This window comes from Malurus melanocephalus, unplaced genomic scaffold (assembly GCF_030028575.1).
Source record: "Malurus melanocephalus ecotype Western Australia unplaced genomic scaffold, MMel_1.1 scaffold_426, whole genome shotgun sequence".
In the NCBI taxonomy this organism is placed as follows: Eukaryota; Metazoa; Chordata; class Aves; order Passeriformes; family Maluridae; genus Malurus; species Malurus melanocephalus.
Genome location: NW_026623658.1, coordinates 424,143 through 437,916, shown reverse-complemented (window position 1 = coordinate 437,916; position 13,774 = coordinate 424,143). Strand labels below are relative to the sequence as shown.

The 13,774-nt window shown below is 65.3% G+C and overlaps 2 protein-coding genes across 2 annotated transcripts in view; both read right to left on the bottom strand.

Moving 5' to 3' along the window:
- Positions 1-6,168, bottom strand: part of TNKS1BP1 (tankyrase 1 binding protein 1) — a 9,155-nt gene extending 2,987 nt beyond the window's left edge. The window contains exons 1-7 of the mRNA XM_057379914.1: positions 6,112-6,168; positions 5,493-5,625; positions 4,878-5,012; positions 4,117-4,753; positions 3,342-3,414; positions 1,314-2,564; positions 2-1,015 (exon numbers count right to left, since the gene is read on the bottom strand). Of these exons, the coding sequence (XP_057235897.1) occupies positions 2-1,015; positions 1,314-2,564; positions 3,342-3,414; positions 4,117-4,753; positions 4,878-4,971 (3,069 nt within the window). The 5' untranslated portion in view covers positions 4,972-5,012; positions 5,493-5,625; positions 6,112-6,168. The remainder of the gene's footprint in view (position 1; positions 1,016-1,313; positions 2,565-3,341; positions 3,415-4,116; positions 4,754-4,877; positions 5,013-5,492; positions 5,626-6,111) is intronic.
- A 705-nt stretch (positions 6,169-6,873) lies between these two features.
- On the bottom strand, positions 6,874-13,246 carry SSRP1 (structure specific recognition protein 1). Its single transcript, XM_057379906.1, has 17 exons — positions 13,164-13,246; positions 12,512-12,671; positions 12,114-12,299; positions 11,839-11,944; positions 11,173-11,363; positions 10,875-11,105; positions 10,682-10,785; positions 10,444-10,572; positions 10,078-10,299; positions 9,922-9,994; positions 9,357-9,495; positions 9,230-9,275; positions 8,692-8,815; positions 8,159-8,329; positions 7,836-7,927; positions 7,530-7,710; positions 6,874-7,266 (listed from the first exon to the last, which is right to left on the bottom strand). The coding sequence occupies exons 2-17, from the start codon at positions 12,563-12,565 to the stop codon at positions 7,198-7,200; spliced, it is 2,118 nt and encodes a 705-aa protein (XP_057235889.1). The 5' UTR covers positions 12,566-12,671; positions 13,164-13,246; the 3' UTR covers positions 6,874-7,197.
- Between the last annotated feature and the right edge of the window lie 528 nt (positions 13,247-13,774).

The following is a 13,774-nucleotide window of genomic DNA, read 5'->3' as shown; positions in this document are numbered from 1 at the left end:
ATTCCCGGTCCTGGCTTTCCATCTCCCTGTATTCACCAGCCCAGGCTGGCCTGCTGGGGCTGAACTCCCTGTCCTGGCTTTCCATGCCCCTGATTTCACCAGTCCAGGCCGGCCGGCTGGGGCTGAACTCACGGTCCTGGCTCTCCATGTCCCGGGTGCTGTATCTGTTATCCCAGGCTGCTCYGCTGGRGCTGAGTTCCTGCTCCRGGGAATCCACATTCCTGGTGCTGCACTCACTGCTTTCAGCCGGACGGCTGGGACTGAACTCCCAGTCCTGGCTTTCCGTGTCCCTGTATTCTCCAGTCCAGGCTGGCCGACTGGGRCTGAACTCCCGGTCCTGGCTCTCCATGTCCCTGGTGTTGTACCTTCTGTCCCAGGCTGGCCGGCTGTGGCTGAGCTCCTTATCTGGGTTCCCAGTGTCCCCAGTGCTGGATCTGCCAGCCCAGCCCAGCGTTAAATCCTCATCCTTRCTCCCAGCATCCTGGCTGCTGTATTTACTGGCCCAGGCTGGGGTGAGCTCCCTGTCCTTCATCACTGAGTCCCCRCCGCTGTATCTGCCCATCCAGGTGGGCTGTCCGGAGTGTGGCTCCTTGTCCTGGCAGACGTGTCCAGTGCCAAGGCTGCTGCCCCAGCTGGCCTGTCCRGAGCCGAGCTCCTGCGTGCTGCCATAGCCCTGGCCCCACTTGGCTGTGCTGGCACTGAAGTCTGGATCTCGCAGGCAGCTGTCCCCAGTGCCGAGGGACTGGGACCAGTCACCGCAGCCCAGTTTCATGTCCCTCATCAGCTCYGTTGCTCTGTAGTCACCGCTCCAGCTCTCCTGGGCAGTGCTGTCCCTGTTGCCGCGGGTGCTGTCCCAGCTGGATTTGGTCCCGAATTCCTGGTCCTGCTTGGTCTCAGCAGCCCARTCTCTCTCCCTGGACACACCTGGGTGGCTCCAGTTGAAGGTGCTGTCCTGGCGAGGGTGGCCAATGCCAAACTCACTGCACAGGTCCTTCCGTGACCAGCCCAGCAGGTTCTGAGGGAAAAAGGGGGAGAGGGATTAGAGTGGGGAGAGAGGTTAGAAAGGAGAGAGGAGTTAGAGGGGGGCGCAACTCTGGCTCCCACAGCAGTGGAACTGGGGAGGAGGGAAAAATGCCTTGGGGACACAGCACAGCAGGGCCCATCCCGAAGAGAGCAGACCCCACCACCTGCCCCTCAGCACACAGTCCTGCTCAGCCTCCACCCATCCACCCATCCTGTCCCATCCAACTGCTCAGTGGAGGGAGGAGCCACCCAGCCCACACCGCCTCTGCAGAGCCCCCCACACCTCTCACCTCCGGCGAGCCGTGGACCCCGGGGGACGCCAGCAGCTCTGTCAGCCAGCCCGGGTCGGCATGGGGGTCAGGGCCCTGTGAGGTTCCTTCAGCCTGGCCTGGGCCCCCAGGACCCTGCAGGCTCTTGGGGCCATCACCTGCCCARGCTGAGTCAGATGGAGCGGCTGGATCTGGGGGGCTTGGATCCAGAGGGGCAGCTGCAGTGAGGTTGGACTGTGTGGGGGGCTCAGGCTCAGTGGGGTCCTGGCCAGGCTCGGTCACGTGAAGTGGGGAGTGGGACATGGGGGCATCCCGCTCTGCCTCCCCTTCTGCCTCCTCCTCTGCCGAGCCCTCAGCCTCCTGCTGGGCCACTGGACCCCCTGGGCATGGAGCCCCCTCTGCCCCCCGGCTGTCAGGCCCTTCAGACCTGCTGTCCTTTGAGGGGACGGGGGCCACAGCCTCCCCAGCAGCCTCCCCATCCGATTCCCCATCTTCGGAGAGCCCCGAGTCAGGTGTCTCCCGGATAGGGGAGCGGGGTGGGAAGGCTGGCAAGCGTGACCCCCGTGATGGGAACGTCCACTCAAAGGACTGGGAAAGGCTCCAGCCGGACTCACTGCCCAGGGAGGGCTCTGACAGGAGGTCTCCAGGCCGGGGCAGGGCGCTCAGTGAGCCCCCCAGCTCCCCCAGGCCCTGCCCTGTGGGTGGGGGTCGCAGCACCCCCTCAGAGGAGCGCCGGAGCCCCACATCCCTGGGAAGGGGGTTGAAATCAGGACCCTCATGAGACTGTGGGGACACTGGGGAGTCATCAGGTCCCTCTGGGGAGCCTGGGGGACGAGAGGCTTTGGCAAGGGGTGGGCTGGGGGGGCCCAGGTACTCGGCAGCAGCCTCGGGAGAGCCAGGAGGGCACGTGACTTGGGGAGGCAGCTCAGGAGTGCCAGGGCGGCTGGCAGTGTCAGGGGATTCCTCCCCTGGAGTGTGRGGGGAGCCGGGGGAACGGGAGGCACCGAGCCGGGGCTCAGTGGCTGAGGGAGCACCCGGGGCCTGGATGGAGGTGACGGGAACCTCGGCTGGAGGGCGAGCAGGGGATTCGGGGGAGCCGGGGGGCAGCGTGGGGGAGTCAGGGGCCAGGAGCTCAGGGGGGGCATCAGGGGAGCCAGGGGCTGGGGCAGAGGGCTCAGCAGGCTGGAAAGGAGCTCCTGGGGCTGGGACTGGGCTGGTGGGGGGCCTTGGGGAGCCTGGAGGTCCGAGGGCACCCAGCTGCAGCGAGGAAAGCTGTGGAAAGAGSCGGCAGGGGGTGACGTCACTCCAAAGGCACCTCCAAACATCATCCATCCCAAAGCCAGTTCCCCAAATCTCTGGAGGGTCCCTCCCTCCAGCCCTGCTCCCCTCCCTGCACCCGGGCCAGGAAGTGCCCGTGCTGCATGCCAGCACCAGGCTGCTCCTGCATGACTCAGCCAGGGCGGCTCCCTGTGCCCCGGTCCCGCTCCCTGCCTGGCCCCCTGCTGCCCCTGAAGCGCTGGACAGATGGAGAGAAGAAATGAAGCAGGAAGAAGTCAGAAGCCCCCAGCCCCATCCCCTGCCCTGCCTGCAGCTGACATCCCCCTGCCCAGCACCGCCGGGGTTTGCCCTCTGCTGGGGTGACCCGGTGCCGCTGCCCAGGCTGCCACCCACGGTGCCACCGTGGCCCGGTGTCCCGGTCACCGCCATGATTGAGGACAGCACGGGGAAAGGGGCTGGCGGGGAGCCCGTGGGGCCTGCCCTGCCACATACCTGCTGGGTCACCRAACCCCAGCTGGTGACTCACGGCTGCTCCCTGCCCACACCTGGCACCGGCGCTGCCACACGCCACCCCCACAGCCCCGGGCCCCACAGCGGGCTCCCAGTACAGGGGGCACTGACTCCCCGCAGAAAAGGGTGGCCAGCACCCTGAGGAGAAAGGAGAGACACGCACCCCGCAGAGAGGGAGCCCCGGAGGAGACAGGAGAGCCCCGAAGGAGAGAGCCCAGGAGCGGAGCCGCCATGGCGCCGGAGGGCGAGGCCAGCACTCACGTCAGGGGGGGACGGTGGCCTCCGGCGTCCACGGGGGTCCCCGGCACAGCTCAGCCCGGCTGGGGGGGAGCTGCTGCAGAGAGAGAAGGGYAAGGAGGGTAAAACCCACTGCGTGCCTCAGTGCTTCTCTCCCACCACTCAYGAGGCACCCCTGCCCCAAACCACCCTGCAAGGACATAGGGTACACGGGTCAGGCCCCGCCACGGCTGCACACAACGTCGCTGGCTTGGGTGGCCAGGGGAGGGAGGCAAAGCGGCCCCAGCTCCTCTTCCGGAAAGTTTTCGGTCCTTTGGGAGTGAGTTTCTCACACTCCGGTTCACAGCAGCCCCCGCCCAGCTCTCCCTGAGGTGCCCGGCTCTCGGGAACATGGCCAAGCCCTGGCTCTGGCCCAGGACATCCTGCAGCCAGGAGTCCTGATGATCTGCCTGCTCCCTGTGCCCTGGCATGGCCCAGCAGGGAAAAAATAGCAAGGCTGGAAAATCAGGRGCATTTCCTGGGGGAGCGACCCCCTGCCCGTTACTCCCAGCCCAGTGGCTGTCTCAGAGCCCGCCCACAAGCAGCTCCTGACCCGGGACAGCCCATCCTGCGGTCGGCACCAGCCGCCCCRGCCTTCCCACGGAGGCAGCTCGAGGCGCTGCGGCTCGGGAGGAACCTGGGCCCTGTGCCGGCGACCAGACCTCAGCTCCGTTACACTCCCAGCCCTGGGATGGCTCGGAGTGATATCCCCCTGTTCCCACTGCCACTATCCTCCCGGGGTCGGTCCTTGGGGTCTCACCTCGTCTCGGCCACGGGGCGTCCGTCATCCCCCATTCCCAGTTCGCCCCCTGCAGATCGGGGYGTCTGGGGGGCTTCGCCGGCAGGGTCTCCATCTGCCTCCCCACTGGGACGCCTCCGGAAGGCAGCAAAGGTCTTGGAACCGAAGCGGGAGGAGGAGTCGGTRCAGAAGGGCGAGAGCCAGGCCCGGTCTGGGCTGCCCGGGCCCTCCCTGCTGTCCATCTTGGCCAGGATCTCCTCCACGGTGGTGCCTGGGAACCGCTCTGGCCTGGTGGCCACCGGCACCGGCGTCACCTTGAAGGGCGCGGGGCCCTTGCGTGAGGGGGTCGGCGGGGCCGGGGACACCTCCTCCTCGGTAGCTGCAACTGGGGGTGACGAGAGCCCCTTCCCATTGGGGGTCTCGGGCGACTTGACAGTGAAAGAGGGGCGCCGAAGGAGCCCCCCCGTGCCTCCGCTGCCATAGGGCTGGGGCCCGGCCAGGCGGTTCATCTTCTCGGCCGAGGGAAGCTCTGGCCGGGGGTGTCGCGGGCCCGGCACAGGGGATGGCACTGGGGGTGGCACCGGTGGCTTGGCGGGCACTGCCGGCTTGGGCAGCACGCGGGGCTTGGGCCGCACCGGGGGCTTGGGGCGTGTGCTGCCTGTGGAGAGCAAGGGAGAGGGACGGCGTCAAGGGAGTGGTGCGGCCACCCCGACTGGGAACAGCCCTAGGGGAGCTGCCCCAGCAGTCCCCCACCCCGATTGCCCCCAGCCCGGGGTACTGACCTTTGTCGGGGCTGCCGGCCAGCCCGACCCCCCCAGTGCCGGTGGGGGAGGCGCAGGGCACGGCAGGGTGCAGGGGCTGTGGCTGGGAAGCCATGACGATGCTGGAACAAGGGGGGCACGGCGTGGGGTCAGCCCCTGGGGAGAGAGGCAAAATCGTTTAGGGGATCACCACGAGCCTGAGCGAACCCAAGCACCCTGTGGGGCCCTGTGCCAAGCTCTGTCCAGCTGTGCCAAACGGTGATCACGCTGTGTTGCCACCCTTAGCACACCGGCCCCGGCTCACCTGAGCCAGCCTGGCCCCGGCAGCAGCCCCAGACACCGCCCCATCCCCCGTAACCATACGGACCCCACGCTAGACCCCCTAACGCCGTGCGGCCCCTCCTTTACCTGTGTGACCCTGTGCTAACCTGTCCCAACACACACGTGTCACTCCTACCGACCTTCGCCAAMCCCCCAGCGCCGGGCTGGCCCCCAGTTTGCCCCAGTCCCCACCTCATCTCCCGGTCCCGGTCACCTCCGGCCCCCCCCCCGAGCCCCCGGCAGCACGGGAGGCACCGCCCGGCCCCCCGAGACCATCCGCCAGCCCCTCGCAGGGGCCGCGGGTGCCCCACTCACCTTCCCCACATCAGCCCCATGTCGGGGGCGGGCCGGGCACACACGTGGGGGGCGCAGAGARGGCAGGGAGGAGGGGTTACTGTCCCCACGGGTCTCACGCTACAGCTGCCGCCTCTCCCGTGACTCACCGGGGCTGCGGGGACAGGAAAAACCCGCTCGGTGCCTCCTCCTGGCCCTGCCCTCCCTCCCCTCCCCTCCCTGCCCTCCCCGCCTCGCCCCCTCCTGTCCCGCCGGGGTCCAGCCTCCCCAAGATCCCCCTCCTTTCGCCTTCCACGGGGAAACCGCCGCCACAACCCACATCTGGAAACCATCGGGCCCGTTTCCCAGCGCGGGATGGCGGCGGGGCTCCGCGATGTGGGTCCGGCCCCACCGGGGTCCTCCGCCAGCGCGGCCTAGCCCCGTTGCCACGGTAACGAAGCCTCCGATCGAGTAGCTGAGTAGGCCCCGACCGCGGCCTACCGCCGTCCCCATGACAACGAAGCCCCCCACTCAATTCGGGGGTCCCGGGCCCATGTTGCCCGCCGGGRCGGAAGCCGCGTGGTCCCCCAGTGGGCACCACGAATCGGGGGGACAGCCCGGTTCCCCACAGCCCCATCCCGGCASAGCGACCCCCACTCACCCTCCACCGGCGCTGTCATGCATATTCATGAGCACCGCCGGCCACGCCCCCGACGACAGAGGGGCGGGGCAGAGCGGCGCCGCGTGGCGGGCGGACCATAGAGAGGGGCGGCTAGAGAGTCCTCCAAAAGGGGGTTGGGGACACAGCAGAGACCTCCAGCACCCCCCGAATCACCCTCAGGGGACGGGAACAGCCTGGCAGGACCCCCTGGACACCCCATGGAACCCCCCCCGTTGCAAATTATCCCATTCCCGGCGTTCTCCAACCGTGGAGCCTGCTGCTGGAGGGGCAGCGATGCTTATTTAAGTGCGGGTTGCTATGAAAATAGAGCCGCCCCACAGCATTRGGGGATCCAGGGTTCCTTGTGCCCACCGGGGAGCTCCTGCTTCCCCGTAGCCCCATGCCAGCGGTGCCAGTAAAGGCAGTGGAAGAGGCGGGGGGAACARGCAGCCATGGTCCCCCTGGGGCTGGTTCCAGACCGGGAATCCGCTGCAATCAACACCGGAGGGGAAACGGGACTTAATCGGATCAACCCCCTCATGAGGGAGGTAGAAAAACCCCCAAATGGCATCAGGATCGAGCGAGGGGCTGTAATTAGGAGCCCTGATGGCTGAGCAGGGGCTGGGGGCCGCTAATGGAGGGTGGGGAGASAGTGAAGTCAGCTCTGGAAGCGATTCAAGGAGGGGAACGAGCTCCCGGATGGCTGCAGGAAGGAAGGAGGGATGGGGGAGCCGGCCCCACACCCACACAAACACCATCAGTGGGGTTTTTTTTTTTATTCAACCCGAGTTGCCATGTGAACGGACCCAAAATACAAAAWAACACCGCCAGAAAAAAACGAAGGAACGAAAGAAAAGGAGAGAAACCCGAGCTTTTAGAAAAAAATAAATTGATGGGAAAAAAGGGTGAGGGATTGAGGAGCCTCTGGCACCTCCTGCCACGACGGGGTGCTGGGGGGCACAGGGGAACCTGGCCCTGCTCCCTGCTGGGAGCCATCCTGGCCCAGGACCCTGGTCCCTGCTGTGGGGCCGGCCCGCCCAGTCCTCTCCCGACCTGGGAAGCAGCCTGGAGCCAGCCGGGATGGGGCTAATCCGAGCCAGACGCGGAATCCTCTGAGCTGGGCGGCGGGCTGGCCGCTCCCTCGTCGTCTGAGTCCTGTGGGGGGCAATAAGGAGGTCAGCARGGGACAAGGAGGGGAATGGGGGCAATGAAAGCAGGGCAGTATCCCCCATTTCTCCTGTGCCCCCACTGCAGGGWCAGGGTGATGATGGTGACTTGGGGACGACTGAGTACTACAGACACAAGGTACCACCGAAGGACCCAGAGGAAACCACTGGGATGTTCTGAGAYCGAGACCCTCCCAGACAGTTGTTCCCTGGGAAAGAGGGGCCAGGCCCTTCCCCAGTTGGGATCCCCACCTCCTTCTTGCTCTCTGCAGAGGAGCTCTCATCGCTGGACACGAACTCCTTGCTCTTGAAGCTGTCACTCATGCCCTTGGCTGGGGACTTGGAGGACGAGGACTTGGAGGCAGCGCCTTTCTTGTCCCCTTTCCCCTTCACCTGCTTCTCCTGCTTCTTCTTCTTCTTCTTCGACCTCTCCCTGCACGGGGTTGGGTGGGCGGAGGGCAGAGGAGCAGCGTTACCCAGCTGGCAGCACACGGGCCCCAGGGAACAGCCCGATTTTGGGGGGCCAAGCCCTGCCAGMGCCCCTTCCAGCACACGCACCCCCTGTGGCTGTCAGCCTTGCTGCCCACACTGTATTCCTTCATGGCCTTCTCGTAGTCCCGCCTGGCGTCTTCCGCCTTCCGATCCCATTCCTGTGGCCAGAGCACGGGGTCAGCAATGCCTTTCCTCCTCCTCCACCAGCCACCAGCACCCACCCTACTTCCWCTTCTGATCACTCAGCTCACCACCCTGATGATGTCCCCTCCCCTTCCCAACACCCCTTCTGTGGAGCTCCAGGGCCTCAGAAGCAAGGAAGCATTTCCCATATCCAGCCTCCCCTCCTTCACCAGGCCCAGCTCTGCCCTGGGTCTCCCATCACCCACCTCCTTCTTCTCCTTGGACATGGCTTTCCAGAGYTCTCCAGCCTTCTTCGACAAGTCTGTGATGCTGATGCCAGGGTGGTCTGACTTGATCTTCTCCCGGCTGGCATTGAGCCAGAGCATGTAGGCCGACATCGGGCGCTTGGGAGCGTTGGGGTCCTTCCCCTTCTTGCTCTGGGAGGTGGAGAACACCCATGGAACCCCAATGCACTCCTCACCCAGCACCTCAGGACCAGGCTTTGCTCGCCTCTGCAACTCCCCAGCAACCCAGCTGCAGCCCTGGGAGAGGGGCTGGYGGGTCACAGCTGTAGGGGCAGGCTGCTGGAGAACAGCCTGGTAACAACCAGGACAGGCTAAGCACGGGAACAACACGCCCTTGGGAGAGGCTCAGCCTGCACCCATCTGGAGGCAGCTCTGGCCAGGGCGCAGTCGAGTGCTGCAGAGGCTGAGGTGAAGCAGCTCAGGTGAGGGTGTGACCCCCCTGATRCCCCTCCAGGAGCTGGTCCTGCTCCCACAGCCCCACAGCAGCYCCTCACCTCTGGCTGCTTCTTGCGGGGCTTGCGGTCCTTGACGATCTTGGCCTTCTTGGCCGGTTTCTTGTCCTCACGGTCGCTGTCGCCRTCACCGCTGGAGGAGCTGGCCGAGGCGTTGCTGTCGAACCTGTGTGGGAGCACCAGACTCAGAGCTGCCCCGAGACACCCCCAGCCCTGCAGCTTCCCGAGCTGGAGCTGCTGTGCTCCCGCTAACAGCCCTCTGGGGAGTCGCCTTCCACAAACACAGCTCACTGTGTTCTGCTTCCAGGACATTGAGAGCTCTCGTGGCACCGGGGCTTGGCTCCAAGCTCCCCACACGACTCCCACCCATCCTCACCCCAGCTTGGGGCTTTAACCCTCCTCCCACTGTTCTCCTTCCYGGACAGAGCAGCCAAGGCCTCCCCAGGAGCCCTTGATCCCTTCCAGAACTCTCTCATACTGCCTAACGCCATTACAACGAAGTGAATCCAGAACTGCCCCCAATCCCAGTCATGCTGTGAGCATCTCAATGCTCACACAGCTCTCTCCGGCCTCTACTCACTCTTCAGCTACATCATCATCTTCTTCTCCAGGGTTGAAGGACTCATCTGGAAAAGAAAGTGAGGGATCAGTGCTTCAGATCATCATGGGGAGGAGCTGCAGCAGCCCCTCACAGCCCCAGCCCTCACCTGTCTCCTCCCCAGAGCCATCACTGCTGTCGTTGGCATTTTCCTCCCGGATCTTGCCCTCCTCCTTCATCCTCTCCAAGTAGGCATCGTGCTGGTCCTCATCAGAGTCAGCGTATTCATCGTAGCTCTGCTTCATTCCCTGCAGAGAGGCGGGATGAGAGATGCTCCCTGTGCCCCCCATGCACACTCCCCCTCTGGAACACAGTCCCTTGGGTGAGCAAGGCCCTGGGCATGCATAGGGCAGGGGAGAGACATGGCCGTGTCCCCTCCTTCCCCCCATCAGGGCCTTGGAGAGAGGGGCAGAGCAGTTATGGGGGTTAGGGGTGCCTCGCACACCACGCTGGGGTTACTGGGTTAGTCAGAGACCACCACGGCCATGCACAGGAAACCTGCACCAGGAGGAGGAGGAGGAGAAGAAAGAGGAAGGGATATCGCACGGACCTTTTTCCTCTACAAGGGCAAGGAAAGAAAACAGAGGTGAAAAAAGGAATGAAAAGAGGCCAGATTTTGGGAGAAGGCAGTGCTGGTGCCAGCGGGCGGGAGCCTGGCCCCATGTGGCTGGTACCTCCTTCAGCCCCCGGTTCTTGATGTTCAGCTTCTTGGCATTGACAAAGTCGAAGAGCTTCCCATACTCCTCCCTGCAGGAGAGGGCACAGTCAGGCCAGGGGTGCYGGGGAGCCCCACTGGGCATGGCCAGGCTGGCCCCACAGCCCACACCCACCTCTCAATGCTGCTGAAGGTGTACTGGGTGCCCTGCTTGGTCTCGATCTCGAAGTCGAAGGAGCGGGTAGTGGTGGTGCCGCGGGCGAAGTTGACGAAGGAGATCTCATCGAAGCGGATGTGCACAGGGGGCTTGTGCACGTAGATGAAGCCCCTCTCCAGAGGGTACAGCAGCCCCGAGCTGGCCTTGTAGGAGCAGGTGATGCACTGGGCTCCGGAGTGTCTGCAGGACAAACACTGCTGTCCGTGGGGACAAACACCATCCCTGTGCCCAGGCCCTGCTCCCCAGCACAAACCTCACAGAGCCCCTTTCCCCTGGCCATGGGAACAAGTGGGAAAGAGAGGGACTGGCTCTGCAGCCGCTCACCCCTGGAAGTTTCCAGGCACGGTGATCTTGCGGTTCACCAGTGCCTTCATCACCCGGCTGACCATCTCATACAGAGACCCTGACATGTTCTTGGTGAGCCGCCCCTCAAAGCGCTTCTCCACCTCCTCCCTGTGTGAAGGGAAAGAGGGCAGAGGTGAGAACAGGGTCTGGGGGGTCAGCATCTCCCTTAGGATCCAGGCAGGGGGCTGGGAAGTGGCCTGGCATTGGGGGCGCTCACTCATTCATGTTGAGGGTCAGAGAGATGTCCTCATCCTTGGAGAAGAGTAGGATCAGGAAGTGGTACCGGGTCTGGCCTTGCTTTATGGGTGGGTCCAGGCTGATCTGGAAAGAGAAAGGGAGGTGAGGACACAAAACCCACCGAACCACCCCCATCCTCCTCCCCGGGGGAAGGCCRAGCCATTCCCGCTCACCACAAAGAACATCTGGCGCTGGTCCTTGTGGGGGAGCAGGAAGAGGCGCAGCACGGTGGTGTAGGGGATCTTGTAGTCGAAGGTCTTGCCGTGCAGGTGCAGGAAGGTGGGGTAGATGCGGATGTCGTAGCGCCCGCGCGGCGTCAGACACTGCAGCTCCCGGAAGATGCAGATGGCATCTCCGGTGGCCTGGATCACRTCCGCCTTGGACAGCACGTTCTGGGCGAAGGCCTGCGAGGGAAGCGGTCATAAAGGGTCCCTCGCYGTCACCCCCCACCCTCCTGCCAGCCCCACACACCTCCACGGGGTCCACACCATCCTCCTGGGTGGGCGGCACATAGAACCGGACCTCCATGAGCGAGACCTCGGCATCGTCGTTCTGGTGGAACTCCAGTGTCACCTCGTTCTTGCCCGTGGTGCACTGGGACACGTTGCTGAGCGGGATCTCAAACACTGGCTGCTCCCCGATGTCGAAGGACAGCAGCTGCCCTGCAGGGACATCACAGCCAGCTCAGGGCTGTGCCCAGAAATCCCATCTGCAGCAAYAGTCTCGTTCCTCTCCCAAAATCCAGCAGTGCCTCTGCTCTCATCACTGCATCCCCACCCTCCAAAATCTCCAGGCTTTCTCCCTTCTGGCTGCATCCCAGGAAATTGGCACTGATCAGAAACACAAAAGGAGGAACTGTCTGTCCCCATGTGCCCTGGTGCCTGAGCTGGGGGTACATCCACCAGCTTCCCGGGGCTCTCTCAGGAACAGCAGCTCTGCCAAATGTGCTGATTCCACACCAAGCATTTCCCCCTGGGATTCAAGGCTCTCCCGCTCTCCTGAGATGGCGAATGTCCTCGCTGTCCCTGAGGACATCCCTAAAAAGCAGCTGCTCCCAAGCTGACAGCTGGGGTAGCAGAACAGCCACACTGGTGGCAACATCCCACCCCATGGCCTCAGGCTGCCACTGGGACTCACCTCCAAACCTCACCGTGCCCCAGTTCCAGCCCTTCACGCACAGATCTTTCTCTGCCAACTCCAGGCAGTAGTGGGCCTTGAAGAAATCTGAGAGCTTGTCAAATTCCTGGGTTGCATGAGAAGAAGAGACCACCCTCAGGAACCATCACTGCCCAGAGCCCCAGGTGAGGCACAGGCCCCAAGCATGGAGATGGAGAGGGCAGAGCTGTTCTGGGGCTGGCAGGGAGCATAGCTGGCTCCAGGGCAGGGACAAGGCGGCGGGAGCATGGACTCACCGACTCCCGGAACCCGTCATACTTGTAGACATGGCCGTTCTTGGTGAGCAGCTTGAGGCCGTGCCCCAGYGCCACGCGCCTCCACACACCCTCGGCCAGCTCCGAGGCCTGGATGTTGTCCACCTTCCCCGTCTTGCTGTTCTTGAAGATGACGCCCTGCCGGCTCAGCCGCAGCCGCCCATCGTTCTGTGGAAGAGCCGGGGATGAGGGGACTCAGCCCCACGGAACTGAGGGGGGAACCACAGCTCCTTTGGGTGCAGCCCCCAAGCAGGACCAGGGGACCCCCCAATTACCCACAGCTTCATCCCCCACACCCCCCTCACCACACAGCATTTGCTCCCCCATGCACAGCCTAACACGCTCCAGCCCTGGGGCCATCCCGGTGTCCCCTCGCTCACCATGGACCCTTTCACCTCCTGGTAGATCTCGTTGAACTCCAGCGTATCGGCCATGGCAGCAGCGGGGTGCGGGGGGGAAAGGGGACGAGCTCAGGGTGGGCTCAGCAGCACCCGCAGCGCGGCATTCCCGGGGCAGCGGCAGAGGAGTCACTCAGGGCAGCTGTGGGGGGACAGCGGCTGAGCCAGGCCGGCCACGGGCTCCTGGCCTCCCCAGGGTCCCCAAACCCGAACCGCAGCCCCCGAACTGCTCCCATCCCCAGTCCCGGACGCTGCCTCTCGCGGTGGCACCTGACTCACCGCCGGGAGCGACTCCTGGCCCCTCCTGACCCCTCCCCAGATGTGCCACCCCCTGCGCCCCTCGGCCATCGCTGTGTCACCGCGCCTCTTGAATTCTCTCCCCTCTGCCCCTCCCCTCCCCGGCGCGGCCTCTCCGCACACCAAACCATCCGCCGCAATTCCAATTCCTCAGGCCTGAGTTCCCAAGCGCCCCCCGGGCCTCCCCGCACACCCAGGCCCGCCTCCCCGCCCCGGGCCTACCCTCATCTCAGGCCCGTCCCCTCATCCCAGCCCCGCGTCCCCCGACCGTGGGTTCCCCACCGCGAGATCCAGACCCCATCCCCATCCCCGGGCGATCCCCGCCGCCCCCCCGCACCGTCGCCGCCGCTTTTCCCGCCTGCGCAGCGCGAACCGCGCGGAGCCGCCGCCGCTGCCGGAAGCSGCGCGCACTTCCGCCATAGCGCCGGTCCGCGCTGGCGCCCCCTGGCGACTGGGAGGAGCGGTACCGCGGCGCGGCGGGGGACCCCGCCCACAGAGGCGGCGGGGGCGGGGCTAGAGAGGCCGCACCCCCGCCTGCCGCTCTGCCCCGCCCAGCACCATAGAGATGAGGTGGGGGAGCGACCCCATTGGCCAGCGCGGGGCGAGCCCCGTGACGTCACTTCGCGGGGGGACACCCCCCCCAAAGCCGGGGCGCCCCAAAGTGTTGGAAGCGGAGACAGTGGGGCGGCCCAGAGCGGGGCACCCCCGGAACCGCACACACAGGGCACCCCCGGTGTGCTCCACTGCAGGGGCGTCCCCCCCAAACCAGGCATCCCCAGTCTGGGGCGCACCCCMCCACGTGCACCCCAACGCGAGGCTCCTCGGGGTCCAAAGGGGAGCCCCAAAAATGGGACCCCGGAGCAGGCACCCCCGCGGAGGACCCCGCCTGCTCCCCTCCATCCTCCCAGGAAGAGGGGGCGACCCCTCCCGTCCCCCCCGGGCTGTGCC